The 15863-nt window shown below is 39.7% G+C and overlaps 1 protein-coding gene across 1 annotated transcript in view; it reads right to left on the minus strand.

Annotated features, from left to right (window-relative positions):
- LOC122926701 (neuronal acetylcholine receptor subunit alpha-6-like) overlaps positions 1–14671 on the minus strand; it is a 65826-nt gene extending 51155 nt beyond the window's left edge. The window contains exons 1-2 of the mRNA XM_044278172.1: positions 14579–14671; positions 12724–13381 (exon numbers count right to left, since the gene is read on the minus strand). Of these exons, the coding sequence (XP_044134107.1) occupies positions 12724–13381; positions 14579–14671 (751 nt within the window). The remainder of the gene's footprint in view (positions 1–12723; positions 13382–14578) is intronic.
- Positions 14672–15863: the final 1192 nt, after the last annotated feature.

Genomic DNA, 15863 nt, shown 5'->3' on the forward strand with positions numbered 1-15863 from the left:
CAATAGGATTGAGGTCAGGGCTCATAGAAGGCCACTTTAGAATAGTCCAATTTTTTCCTCTTAGCCATTCTTGGGTGTTTTTAGCGGTGTGTTTTGGGTCATTGTCCTGTTGCAAGACCCATGACCTGCGACTGAGACCAAGCTTTCTGACACTGGCTAGTACATTTCTCTCTAGAATTCCTTGATAGTCTTGAGATTTCATTGTACCCTGCACAGATTCAAGACACCCTGTGCCAGACGCAGCAAAGCAGCCCCAGAACATAACAGAGCCTCCTCCATGTTTCACAGTAGGGACAGTGTTCTTTTCTTGATATGCTTCATTTTTTCGTCTGTGAACATACAGCTGATGTGCCTTGGCAAAAACTTCGATTTTTGTCTCATCTGTCCACAGGACATTCTCCCAGAAGCTTTGTGGCTTGTCAACATGTAGTTTGGCATATTCCAGTCTTGCTTTTTTATGATTCGTTTTCAACAATGGTGTCCTCCTTGGTCGTCTCCCATGTAGTCCACTTTGGCTCAAACAACGACGGATGGTGCGATCTGACACTGATGTTCCTTGAGCATGAAGTTCACCTTGAATCTCTTTAGAAGTCTTTCTAGGCTCTTTTGTTACCATTCGGATTATCCGTCTCTTAGATTTGTCATCAATTTTCCTCCTGCGGCCACGTCCAGGGAGGTTGGCTACAGTCCCATGGATCTTAAACTTATGAATAATATGTGCAACTGTACTCACAGGAACATCTAGTTGCTTGGAGATGGTCTTATAGCCTTTACCTTTAACATGCTTGTCTATAATTTTCTTTCTGATCTCTTGAGACAGCTCTTTCCTTTGCTTCCTCTGGTCCATGTCGAGTGTGGTACACACCATATCACCAAACAACACAGTGATTACCTGGAGCCATATATATAGGCCCAATGGCTGATTACAAGGTTGTAGACACCTGTGATGCTAATTAGTGGACACACCTTGAATTAACATGTCCCTTTGGTCACATTATGTTCTGTGTTTTCTAGGGGTACCATCATTTTTGTCCATGCCTGTTTCATGAGTTTATTTTTTTACATAATTCTGTTGAAGCATGGTTGAAAAACAATGTCTGACTTTCATTGGTTAACATTTATAGAATTTTAATTTATTATTACTTTTCTCAGATTAAAGTTATTTCTGTGACCATTGTGACTTTTTCTTTCATTGACCAAAGGGTACCAACAATTTTGTCCACGTCTGTATATACTGTATTCATACTTTCATTTTCCTTTATAGAAAAAGGACGGGCGGAACCAGACGTGATTCCTGGCGATGATGATGACAACAAAGATACAGATATCGTGCAGATGGTGTTGATTCAAGAGGTCCAATTAAAGACGGAACTAATTATCAACCCGAATCTACAGTCGTGTTTCAGATGTCCCAGGATTGTGAATAATGGCTAAGAAGATTATATTTCAGGAATCTTTGCGAAACTGGATCCAAGAACATTCATTGGATGAAGATACCGGATATCACCATTTTAGCTTGGGAAAGGAACCAAATTGGTACATTATGCAGGAGAACAAAGTCACAGCAATAATGGCATGATTGGTGCCAAGTTTTGCAATTTTCTCACATGCTAAAACCATTGGACACAGAATTTCTGTGATAATATACTTTTCCAGGATTGACGTTATGATGCGATAAAAGATTCAGATACAATATTGATGAACATGAAAATTCTTCCGACCTTCTCCCAGTTAGGTCTTAAGGGGATCCTTGACTAACGTGGGAAGAAGGGGGGGGATTTGTCAGAACTATTGAGTATGAATAAAGTCCATAATTATAAGGCCTATATAAGTGAATGGACATGAGCCTAAGGGACAACCATTTTGTCTTATTTTAAGGCAGAGTGAATTCAGGATTTTTTTTTTACTCTGAAATTGCTAACCTAAGGTTTACGATATATACCAAAGTGTTTACCTAAGTCTGTTTTGTGAGAAGGAGATATCCCAAGGTCTAATGAAATGTGATGGCCTAGATAAGACAATGTATTTGAATTCTGATGATTTTAGTAAATAGAAAGACTCTAATCTTTCTTTGTGATTTTTATATTAATCAATATAGGAGTAGATTGATTTTATATAATCAATTTTAATAGGTGTGCTGAATATATAGTATATATATAAGAGTATAGTCCTCATAGATATATTCAATTGTAAGATTAGAAATGAGGTATAAACTCCTCTGTCATGTTTAGAATCTGTCTCAGTGGAACACACAAATTAATTATTTCTTTCCTGGAATGGGAAAATGTGGACACAGGTAATCATGAACAAACCCTGTCTCATCCAAGAACAATGAATTGAGATAGCCATATTTATTTTTGATTTAATCAAGTCTGGTCAAAAGACTTAAGGATACACAAGTTAGTTGACCAAGTATAAAACTCAGTGTCTCTTTAAGATCTTCTCAAGGTTTGTCTGAAACCTTAGATTACATGTTAAGTGCTATTATATAAATAAGAGAAATAAATGAATGCTTCGATTTTTTTGTATGGAATACTAGTGCCATCTAGTGTTAGGGTAACAAAGATCTAGGGTATATTTTTCCCTAGAGGATGGTTCTATTAATTATAAAGTGAGGTCACTAGTTAATGATAAAACTTGGCCAAGCCCTTTCTAAGATAGGATAAAAAGATGGTATGGGCTGACAGAAGGGATCGATCTGGCTCTCTCTCTGAACATCATCTTGACCATCTTGCCAGTCATTGGAGGCAGCCATCTTAGAACCATTGAAACTGATTTCTGCTAGCTGACATTTTGGTATAGTATAACCTTACCTATATTTTATAGGATAATTAATTAATATAATACATATCTATATATATATTTATATAGATAAAAGATAAACCAGATTTGGGTTTAATCGGACATTTGTCGGCTGAGAGAAATCAAGTATTAAATTGACTTTTAAAATAAGTGAGGGGTATTATTATAAGAAGGCATAATTGTGTGTATATATATAGATATATGTTCTCAATTATTTTTGTCTTACCACTATTTTGCATATCATTGATTGAATTTTATTACCGCCAATTTTGTTATATATATTATTTTGCACTATAAATTGTATTAATAAATTACATATATATTTTGTCAGTAACTGGGTTTTGTCTTCAATTCAACGCAGATCACGAGCTTGTTTTAGCTTGATATTTATGATAATAAGTTAGAATCTCCTTTATTACCGATTTTAATTTATTCACATAAATCATATAGACTGTCAATCGGAGACAGCATAAATATTCCGACAGATATATACATGTGATATCATTCAGATACAGTTGATTCTTTCCTTCTTCTCTGTCCATAACAGATAAGCGATCTGCTAAACATGAAATGCTACTTTACATAGGGGCTCTCTTTCCGTCGTCTTTAGAAATAGATTTCATGAAAGTCAGTGAGGCCAAAGTGAATAAGAATGAATAATTGAACTCCTGTCTCCACAATCCCTGTACCAGAGAACCTGACACTAAACCTTTCCATTATAGAAGGCTGAGAGGCTGCCAGGACCTACATCAGTCAGCAGCTGGGTGACCGGCAAGGATTTCCTTTCTGCTATCATGGCCTGATACCTAAGTGCACTCCCTGGCTATCTTTAACCTGTTCTTCATATTGTTGACATTGAGGAAAATGTCAGGACATAAAGGATTCTTCTCTGTAACCCTACATGCACTGCATATTTTAACTGGTTAATACTGCATGAACGGTTCCTGGTATGAAACATGGTAGGTTTTAAAGAAAATGGGGCCCTGGGCAAAAATGTAAATTTTACTGCCAGTGTCAGAGCTTTCTCTTTCCATGCTGTTCTGCATCAGACGCTCAACGTAGGGCCAGGCAAAATATGTAATATATATATAAAATTGTGAACGCACACAGTCCAGTGGTCAAATTATCTCCAGCATCCAGTTGTGCTCATAATAAATTACCCAGTAGGAAGGCCACGCAGGCTGCCGATAAATGCTGGCTTTTAATTCAATGCCATGCATGTTGCTGGTGGCAGGCCTACAAAGGTTCTATTGAGACACATTTTATGTCAGATAATGGAAAAATTTCAAAGAAATGCAGCAAGCATGTGAAAATTCTGTTCTTTATTAAGTTTATCTGTTAGAACATCTGTTGTGAGGGCGATAATAATGCATTTCTAAAGCCTCTATATAATTTCCTCTTGTCAATGTAATGCTTTGAGGTGCTGGGACAACCAGCTGTGATAGGGAGTTGGTTATTTCATCTAAGCTGTATTCATAATACTACCAGTAACCTGTGTATGGGGAAAATGGAATTGTTGATGGGTGGCATGAAAACACTATGGATTTACATGATTATTATGGCATTAATCAAGATCCCTTTATTTCACGTGAATCAGTAGTCACAGCTAGAAATGGCTATTACTAACCTAATTTACTTCTTTTCATAAATGTCCCTTCAGTGTTTTCCCATTCTAAATGGAACAGAAGATAATTCTTACATTTAACAATAATACAGCAAAAAAAGATGCCTGTTTATCAGGTACTCTGTAGCCTACAATTTCTAGTAGTCCACTATAAACTATAAAATACTCTCATTGACAAAAAAATAATGCATCAAGAGGGAGTTGTTAGAATCGAATGAAACTTTCTATGTGCGAATGTAATGATACTATATGTAAGTAATGTACAAGTGTATGGAGGCTCTAGTACCCTGCTGGGCTGCCTCGCTAGATAGAAGATGAGATATGGTTGGGCATGGACTCATGTGGCACATTTGCCCACATTTGTGGCAGGTGGGCCTGTAGATCCTGCACACTTGTAGGTTTCTGAAGCTGTCATCTCAGCTGGTTCCATAAATGCTTGATTGGTGATAAATCTGATGACTGGGCAGGTCAATTAGGTGTTGCAATCTGGAGAAGACTTTCATGGGAAACCCTTGCTGTGTGGGTACGAACATCATCCTGCTGAAACATGCCAGTTGGAAGCCTATGAGAAGCCACACATGTGGTCGCAGGATGTCCTTCACATATGACTTAGATGTTAGTGTCCCTCATGTCACTACTAGGTGCGACTGACTTTCATATGCAATGGCTCTCCAGATCCTCACAACAGCAGTTGCGGCATTGTGTCACTTCACAGCAAAGGCTAAATTGAAGCGCTCACCCATAAACATCCATATTTGAACCCGACCATGGTAGGATGCTAAACAGAACCTGGATGATGATACGGTTCCATAGCAGTCTAGGCTTCAACACAACAAAGGCCGTGGTGGCTGGATGTTAATGGCAGGACACCTAATGGGTGCTGTGACAGCAAATTTCCTTCTGGTAAGCACCTGGAAATGGTCTGGCCAGAGACAGGGGTCTATATGGTGGACAATGAAACTGTGGGAGCTGCTTGTGCTTGTAGACAGATTAAACAATCTTCTCTAGTGGTGTGCTGTCTGGGCATCTGGAGCCGTGTGTGTGCCCTCATGTAACCACTGCTCTCAACAACTCCTAACAGCTAAGTCAGAACTGTCAATTTGAAATGACCATCCTGCTTTTCTCAGTCCAATGATGCACCCTCTCTCAAAATCTGTGAACTGTGAAAAGTGTCTTTAAGTGCGTTGTAAAGCATGTCTAGTAGTCAGCGATCTCTCACCAAGAGGTAAACTACCCAAAAGTAGCCTCTGAGAGACTTATAGGGCAGTAGGGAAAACACTTTTATGCCCTCTTGTTGCAGGACCCAGTGTCTAATCAGACCAGACCTGTAATCAGACTTGAGACAAAATTACATGCTGAGTTTTGCAGCAATATGACATTTCTATTTATTTTGTGAAAGAGTGTAATTAGAGTTTCTGAAGACCAGACATGCAATCAAAGATAACCACTTATGGCTCTACTCTGACAAACTATAATAAAGTCTCCAGGGAGGTTCACAATTTCAATTAATTTCCAATAGCCTCCAGTGATCAGGAGAATTTGATAATCCAGCATCTTTCAGGACCTGTTAATTTCACATTAATGGTATATTACATAGTAATAGACAGCAATAGAGATGCATTGCTTGTACAAAAAATCATCACATGGATTTAATAAATAAATAAATAAATAAATATATATACAAATATATATATATATATATATATATATATATATACAAGAAAATGGTTATAAACAGTTGCTCACCAAGGAGCACTAACCATAGGGATGGCGCTCATTCCTAGGGCCACACCCTCTGCCCAGATAAATAAGTGCAATAAAAAGAGAAAAAAAAAATTGGAGGGCACACAAAATATCTGGATGACACAGGGAATATTCAAATGGTGATATAAAACCTTTAATTCTAAAACAACTTGTATATAAAAAAACATATATATAAGAAATTGTGTTACTGAATGTCACATACAAATCACATGTTAAATCCTGTTTGCATATTGGTACTAAATAATGATGAGATATAAAGCATTGGTCAACACAAATGGTAACGTCGGTTATCCTAGTGCTATGCACTCAGTTCAAATATGTGTGGATCAATGTTCCATAACCTTTGCCTATTATGTACAAAAGGGAAATATAAACAAAATCACCTAAAAATATGGAAAATACGTTGGATAAATAATAAAGATAAAAATATTGGAAGTGATAAAATGGATGTCATAAAGAATATCTTCAATTTTGCAATATGTAACACACTCATTATGTGTTCACCAATATGTAAATGCTGGACGTGTTGCTTGCCCTTAAAGGGAACCTGTCACCAGTTTTATGGTGTCCTAACTAAGGGCAACATAAATAAGTGACTGATTCTCTTAGCAAAATGCTGGGTCACTTTCTTTAATTGACCCAGCCAATCTGCCAACATCTTGTATTGAAAAGCTCCAGCTGATAATGATGAGTCATGAATATTTATGAGCTCCTGACTCTCCCCGCCCACCTGCTGCTGAGTGACAGTTTGTTTCCATATGAATCAGCAGCAGGTGGGCAGGGGAGTGGCTATAGCTCTGAATTAAATATACGCTGGACTCACTGACATCACGCTGGACTTGAATCAGCTCATTAGCATGCGACTTGCGGCATCTTTGTGTGTATATTATGAGGTAACCATCTGTCACACCAGTAAGTGAATACATCTAAGGTACTTTTTAGTAGTTAAAGGGATTCTGTCATCAGGTTTGGGGCTATAAAGATACGGACATGCACGGCTAGATCGCCGCTAGCATGTCCGCAATATATCTGTCCTATAGGGCTGTGTGGTTTTAATTTCTTTGAAAGGATTTTATAGATATGTAAATGAGTGTTGAATGTGTCCAAGGGGCTGTACTAACCTTCCTTGTGCCCAGCCATGCCCAGCCACGCCCGCCTGTAAAGGGACCCAGCACTGCCTATGTCTCCTCCTTTCATCAACGATAGATAGCCGTAATCTCGCGATGCGCGAACTCGCGCATGCGCAGTTCTTTCCCTGAGGCCGATGCCAGCACTAGGAAGGAACACTATACCGGCACTGTGCATGCGTGAGCTCCCGCATCGCGAGATTACGGCTATCTATCGTTGATGAAAGGAGGAGACATAGGCGGTGCTGGGCTCCTTCACAGGCGGGCGTGGCTGGGCACAGCTGGGCACAAGGAAGGTTAGTACAGCCCCTTGGACACATTTAACACTCATTTACATATCTATAAAACCACACAGCCCTATAGGACACATATATTGCAGACATGCTAGCGGCGATCTAGCTGTGCATGTCCGTATCTCTATAGCCCCAAACCTGATGACAGAATCCCTTTAATGATTGTATATAATTAGTCAGATTATGATCAAATATCCACATGACAGGTTCCCTTTAAATCGCCACAAATACTTATTCGATGTTAGTCTGCTGATAAGTTTCTATTTGTGTTGCTTCTCCATTAATATTAGTAAATATATGTATTGCTGGCTACATTACCCGTCCGTTCACCCAGAATTATGCGGGGGATATATAGATGTATTGCGGCAGCCTTTGTATAGTTGTACTATGTCAGTATCTTGCGTGGCTGCAGCTTAAGGGTAGATGTATCTCAGCAGTCCTTAGAAAGTTGTGCTGTATTAGCGTTATTAGTGGCCGCAGCAGGCGGGTATATCGCAGTGCTCTTTCGGTAGTTGCACTAAGCCGGCGTCCCAAGTGGTTAGAAGCTCGCCAATATATCTTGCACTTGAAAAATGCTCTGCTGCTAATGATAACAGAGCGCTTCTGTTGCTCAATAGAGCAATTTCATTGGGTCCAGGCATTGATGCTTATGGGAATGCTGTGTTCTTTTTCCTCCATGCATAACGCCCCTTGTTATGGCCAAATAACTCAATTTTAGTTTCATCAGTCCACAGCACTTTATTCCAAAATGAAGCTGGCTTGTCCAAATGTGCTTTAGCCCACCTCAAGCTGCACTTTTTGTGCTGTGGGCGGAGAAAAGGCTTCCTCTGCATCACTCTCACATACAGCATCTCTTTGTGTAAAGTGTGCCGAATGGTTGAACGATGCACAGTGACTCCATCTGCAGCAAGATGATGTTGTAGGTCTTTGGTGCTGGTCTGTGGGTTGACTCTGACTGTTCTCACCATTCGTCGCTTCTGTCTATCCGAGATTTTTCTTGGTTTGCCACTTCGAGCCTTAACTTGAACTGAGCCTGTGGTCTTCCATTTCCTCAATATGCTCCTAACTGTGGAAACAGACAGCGGAAATCTCTGAGACAGCTTTCCGTATCCTTCCCCTAAACCATGATGGTGAACAATCTTTGTCTTCAGGTCATTTGAGAGTTGTTTTGAGACCCCCATGTTGCTACTCTTCAGAGAAAATTAAAAGAGGAGGGAAACTTACAATTGACCCCCTTAAATACTCTTTCTTATAATTGGATTCACCTTTGTATGTAGGTCAGGGGTCACTGAGCTTACCAAGCCAATTTGAGTTCCAATAATTAGTTCTAAAGGTTTTGGAATCAATAAAATGTCAACAGTGCCCAAATTTATGCACCTGCCTAATTTTGTTTAAACAATTATAGCACACTTTCTGTAAATCCAATAAACTGCATTTCACTTCTCAAATATCACTGTGTGTGTCTCCTATATGATATATTTAACTGACATTTTTTATCATAACAACCAAAGATTTATACAGGAAAATCATGACGATTAACAAGGTTGCCCAAACTTTCGCATCCCACTTTATATAACCACCCTATATAACTTTGATAATTAAAAGCTTAAAGACGCTGAGTGCATTTTATTTGCATCTTTCTTGCGGTAAAGACGCTAAATGTGTTTTCTTTGCGTCTTTTTTTGCGGTAATGATACCCATAAATTCAATGTCATCAATCCACATATCTAGCACTAAAAGTGTCTACTTATTAAATATGAAAATAAAAATAATAATAATATAATAATAAACAGTTAAAATTGAAATGTATATGTATGTGTGGGGAGTTTCCTGTACTGTTCAGACCTAACACAATGGCATTGTTTTAGGTCTGAATTAACAAACACAATGGCATTAACAAACACAATGGCATTGCCTGTGACGCACTCAATAACAGAATAGGCATTGTCTTTGATGCAATCAACAATTACCAAAACACAATGGGCTCTGCCTGTGATACAATTACCAAATATAATGGGCTAACTTAATCACTCACAGGCAGAAAACACACATTTTTCCCCAAAACACAGAAAACACCTCAAAACCCACATATCCCCATAATTTATACATCCATGGATAACTCTGATCTGGGTGAACAACGTATCCCCAAAATCACCCAGATCCGAGCAGGGGTTCCCGAATTCCATGGAAGTCACATTTGGTCGACTGCAAGCATGGCTTTCCTGACCAAAACAGTTCCTCAGATTTATGCTGTGCGGCCGGTCTACCTTCTCCTTCAAAGTTAGTATATGGGCCATAATCCTGAGGCAAGAGGCTGGCAAACAGGGCTCTCCAAAACCCAGTGGCAAGGTTATTTTCGCCACAACCAGATATTCATAATGACCGGTTCTGGTGTTAAACACGGTCTTCCACTCATCACCCTCCTTGATCCTTACGAGGTTATATGCTGCCCTTTGGTCAAGCTTAATAAAGACCGTTGCTCCCTTGAGGCGGTCCCACAATTCGGTAATCAACGGAATCGGATATGCATTCTTGACAGTGATGCTACTGAGACTCCTATAGTCAATGTAAGGTCTCAACTCGCCTCCCTTTTTCTTTACGAAGAAAAAGCCAGCACCCGCTGGAGAAGTGGACTTGCGAATGTGTCCCCGGAAAAGCACGTCCGCAACGTACTCCTCCATCGCCTTATTCTCCGCAACGAAAAGAGAACAAACTCTGCCATGAGGGGGAATGGCATCGGGTTGCAGATCTACAGCACAATCAAAGGGACGATGAGGAGGAAGGGTACCAGCGCGCATCTTGTCAAATACATCCAGATACTCAAGAAATTCAGGAGGCAACACAGAATCCGAGGAGGTACAAAGTACCTTAACAGGCCCATTTATTCAAACAGCGCCATACTGTGGAGACCAAGAGAGGATCTCGGCCAACTGCCAATCAAAGGTTGGATTGTGCCTCTGAAGCCAAGGGAACCCCAAAACCACTTATTAGTGCGGGGACAAAATAACCTGAAAACAGGGATATTCCCTGTTAACAGCGCCAATTGCCATATCAACCAGAACACTCTCGTGGGTAACCTGCGCCGGTCACAGAGGTCTCCCATCAATGGCCTCGATGGCCAGTGGAGTAACACGAAGCTGCAGGAGTATGGAATTTGCAGCAACAAATGTACTGTCAATAAAATAACTGCCAGCACCGGAGTCCACTAATGCTTGAGTAACCGCTGTGCCTCTGTCCAGGAGAGGACAACTGTGATCAGCGATTTATCTTTACGGTAAGCTGGGGACGAGGAAATTCCACCCAAGATCTGCCCCCCAACAGGACCTTAGGTGCGATCGTTCGTGACTTCAGGAAATGCCCACTGAGACTGCAATACAGGCACCAGCCCTCCCTCTCCTAAAGTCCCGCTCAGCCTCATAAAGGCGAGTGAATCCCAGCTGTATAGGTTCACTGCCAGACGCACCATCCCCAGGAGGCGTGGGAGGTGAGGGAGGAATGGGTGGGAAAGAAAACATAGGAGCCAATCTGGTAGGAGGCCTCCGCAGGCGCCCCTTAAACGACGGCCTCCCCCTGAGCGTGGTATCGATCAAAATCATCAGGGAGATCCTTAGCCGCAACCTCGTCCTTCAATGCATCAGAGAGACCATGCGTGAAGGCAGCCACCAGTGCCTCATTATTCCAACGCACCTCTGCAGCCAGGGTACAGAATTCAATGGCATATTCAGCTACGGTTCATATACCCTTTTGAATGGACAGGAGCTGCTTTGCAGCAGAGGCAGAATGAGCAGGTATATCGAATACCCAATGAAAGGAGGCAACAAAACTCGGGTAATAGCGTATCACAGGTTTATCGTTCTTCCATAAGGGCCAGAAATACAAGTGAAGTGGGGTCTTTATTATGGTATTGTTTGTAGTGTTGTGAAACTGTATGATTTTCAAATACATTTTTAATGTTGTTGATATGTTCAGCTACACGTTTTTTCTGTGTTCTCTTTGTACGTCCAATATATTGTTTATGACATGGGCATTCCAAAAGGTAGATCATATCTGTCGTATTACAGGACAAACTGTCCCTAATAGTGTGACGGAATGAACTATGGGTAGAGTGTACCTCTAAAGTCTTTCTATGAAAATGTGTCGTTCTACAGTTATTAAACATACTGCATCTGTGAAATCCCTTTGAGAACAACCAATTGGAATTTGTACATAATCTTTTCTTTTTTTGGATGGTGCTACTAGCAAACCTAAATTGGGTGTCTTTGTATATGTAATAAGGGGCTTAGATGTCAATATAGATCCCACAGTTTTATCCTTTAATAGATGGTGCCAATGTTTTCCTATAATTTTCTCTATCTTTTCTCTATCTTCCGGTGTTGCGAGTGGAAAGGTAGTATAATTCATAACTGGTTATCTTGTGTATTTACCTCTTTTTCAGTTGTAAAAAATGTATCCCTGTTCATATCTCTCACCTTCTTTAATGATGTTTCTACTATCTTCCCCAGATATTGCTTAGTTTACCAGATCCGTCCCCAGATGTGGATGAATCACCTCTTCCTCCCATTTGGCCATAAATAAGGCTACTTTCACACTAGCGTTCGATCGGATCCGTTCTGAACGGATCCGCTCATATTAATGCAGACGGTGGCTCCGTTCAGAACGGATCCATTTGCATTACCATGAACAAAAGAAAAAAATAATTTTTGTTCATGATAGTGCAAACGGATCCGTTTTGACTTTACATTGAAAGTCAATGGGGGACGGATCCGTTTGAAAATTGAGCCATACTGTGTCAACTTCAAACGGATCCGTCCCCATTGACTTACATTGTAAGTCTGGACGGATCCGTTTGCCTCCGCACGGCCAGGCGGACATCCGAATGCTGCAAGCAGCGTTCAGGTGTCCGCCTGCTGAGCGGAGCGGAGGACAAACGGTGCCAGACTGAGGCATTCTGTGCGGATCCGCATCCACTCAGAATGCATTAGGGCTGGACGGATCCGTTCGGGGCCGCTTGTGAGAGCCTTTAAACGGAACTCACAAGCGGAGCCCCGAACGCAAGTGTGAAAGTAGCCTAAATTAGCATAACTGGGGGCGAATCTGGTAACCATGGATGTACCCCTTTCCTGGACATAGAAATCTGACTCATACTCAAAATAGTTATGAGTCGAAATGTATTTGACTCCTTCTATTATAAAGTCAATCGGGTTTAACTGTAGCTGGCTAATGGTCTGTAATTGTAACTTTAAGGCTCCCATGCCTTGATTGTGATCTATAATAGTATAGAGGGAGTTCATATCCATAGTTACCAATATCCAGTAGTCACCAAAATCCACTGGCTCTAATGTTGATATAATATCAGTCGTGTCTTTAATATAGGATGGAATTTGTTTAACTGGCGGTTGTAATAATTGGTCTATGTATTGTGACAAATTGGAGGAAATGGAACCTATGCCTGATATTATGGGGCGTCCTGGGGGTTCACTATAATATTTGTGGATTTTGGGAATACAATAGAAAATGGGTAAACGTTTTGGTGTCCCCACTATGTATTTGTGTACACTGTCTAGTAAAATCCCTTCATTGAGTCCCTTATCGCAATATGATATAAGTTCCTTATAATATTCAAGTGTGGGATCACTTTTTAATTTTTTGCATGTAGCTGTATCTGATAATTGTCTTATGCATTCTTTGTTATATTGTTCTGTATCTTGAATGACAATCGCTCCACCCTTATCGGCTAATCTGATTGTGACATCGTCCTGTTCTTGTAACTGCTTTATAGCATCAGTTTCACGTTTAGTTAAATTATTCAATACTGGCCCCTCTTTTTATTTCCTAATCTCAGATTCTATATTTTTCTCATTTCTAATCTCTCTTGTTTTAGGTCATTTTTAGATTTTACTTTCAATTCAGTGTGTTTGTATTTGGTGGCAAATTCTAAGTGATTAGATGTAATGGGATTATTCATATAATATTTCTTTAAACACATTTTTTCTAATAAACTTCTCTATACTAATGTAAGTGCTAAATTTGTCTAATGTGATCGTGGGAGCAAATTTTAATCCTTTGTTTAGAAGGCTAGTTTGTGCTTCAGATAAACATATTTTGCTCAAATTCACTAGTGTTGTCTTCTATGGGTGTGCTCTGTGTTGCCTGTGTGAGATTCTTGTTTCTTCTCTTCCCTCTCCGTCTCTTTTTTTGTTCTGTGCACGTGTTCGGGGGTATGTTTCGTGACTCCTCCCTTGATAATGGTGGTCGTAATTGTAATCCATGTGTTTGTGATGTCTGTGTCTGAGATTGTAATCATTTGATTGTGGTGTTCTCACATATCTCCTTTCTGGTGACTTCTGGTGTATCTCTTTGGTTTTTACTCAGTGATGGGGTGGAGTTTGGTCTAAAAAATTTGAACTTGCAAGTGACTCAAATCGGCTAGATGTCGGGATATTATATTGTTTGTATGTTTGATTTCTATTTAGGTCCGTCTCCCTCTCAGTCACAATTCTGGTGGGAGTCGTAGTAGTATTATCTATTGCTTTCAATGGTGGGCTTTTCAGCAATGGACTTTTCTTTATATTCAGTTTTAATTTTTCTTATTTTTTACTAATTATTTCTCATTCCAAATTATCTAGTCCTCTACATGTACGTTCTTGACATCTAATATATTACTCATCTTGTGTTGCTCTATCTATTCTTTCTCTCAATTATGCAATTTCAATGACGATCTGTTCTAGAATTTGCATGCGTCTTTTAATAATCAGTTGTATTAATGCCCAAAATTGTGTATTTAAAATGGTTCTCCATTCTGTGTAGAAATCTTCACTGTACAGATCTGAGTCTTTAGTAATCTGTAACCCTTTAGGTATTATCCCGCTTTCTAAATATTTATTTAAGGATTTGATCTGCCATTTTTGTTTGAGTTGTCTATGTAACAATTTCTCTAAATCCCTAAATAAGTCTGTGGTATTCCTTACTGTAATATTTTGATCATTCGTATTTGCCACGTATTCAAATACAAATGTGTTTACCTTCTTAACTCTATCTTCCATGTGGCTCCAGATATCCATGGTGTGCAAATTGGGAGCTCAACTGATAGGGTATATAGTAAAAAAGAATAATGGTTATAAACAGTGGCTCACCAACGAGCACTAACCATAGGGAGGGTTCTCACTCCTAGGGCCACAACCTCTGCCCAGATAAGTGCAATAAAAAGAGAAAAAATTGGATGACACAGGGAATGTGTGCCCTCCATTTTTTTTTCTCTTTTTATTGCACATATATAAGAAAATGTTTTATCAAGTATTTCAGACAATCATATGACACTTCAGAAGATCCTGACCTTTGATAAGTACATGCTAATAGCAAGTTGATTTACAATGGCCTTTATTTTTCAGACAAGAAATAGTGACATCTGGTGGTTAAATGAGAGAGTGTTCAGATATCCAGATAACCACCCAATGGAAATAAGAGACAGGTGGATAAATATGGTCTAGAGATTTATTTGGTGCCATTACCTGCATGCCTCATCATCAGTCTCTAGAAGTATTTCATGCCCCACTATTTTAGTTGTATCATACTTGTATCCTACAAAAATATGTTTATAATGTAAACCTAGTTTAGGGAAACTGGTTTGAGACAGCTACCCAGCATTGAATTGAAATGAAGACTTCTTGGTGAGTTGTCTTCTCAAAAAAGGAAATTATGCATAATACTGTATAAAATCCCAAATCTGCTGTGGATAAAGAGGTGGTCTTTTGGAGAGGTTTCACTGTCTTCAGAATCATCACCCCCACCCCTCCCTTCCCACTGACTTCTATTCTCCTTCAATATGTGCCCTTCTCTTTGTTTAGACCCTTAACCTTTAAAGGCATTGAAGTGTGAAAATTCTTAGTGATCACCATAAATCCATTCATCAAACATTGACTGGGTACACTACAACAGTGCTTGATCAATAAGGTTCCTGGCACAGCAAAGATGGTTATTAACTGATTGACCTGGCCTGATGAAATCTACTTCTTTACCATCTTCAGTGAACTCAAACAGCCCCTCGTGGTAGCACGTTCCACGCTTTTCACTTTAGATCTGCTATCTTCATTATTGGGTAAACCTGGGCATCAGGCTGGAAGAGTCCTTACCTCCTAATCACAGTTCTACCTAAGCCACGAACTCCGGAAATGATAGATAAAAAAATAAAACTGCAGAGAGCTATAGCTGTTAAGGGGTTTATTGGCCTCATGAGTATTTTTTTTTCACACTTTC

The sequence above is a fragment of the Bufo gargarizans genome, chromosome 1 (assembly GCF_014858855.1).
Source record: "Bufo gargarizans isolate SCDJY-AF-19 chromosome 1, ASM1485885v1, whole genome shotgun sequence".
Taxonomy (NCBI): Eukaryota; Metazoa; Chordata; class Amphibia; order Anura; family Bufonidae; genus Bufo; species Bufo gargarizans.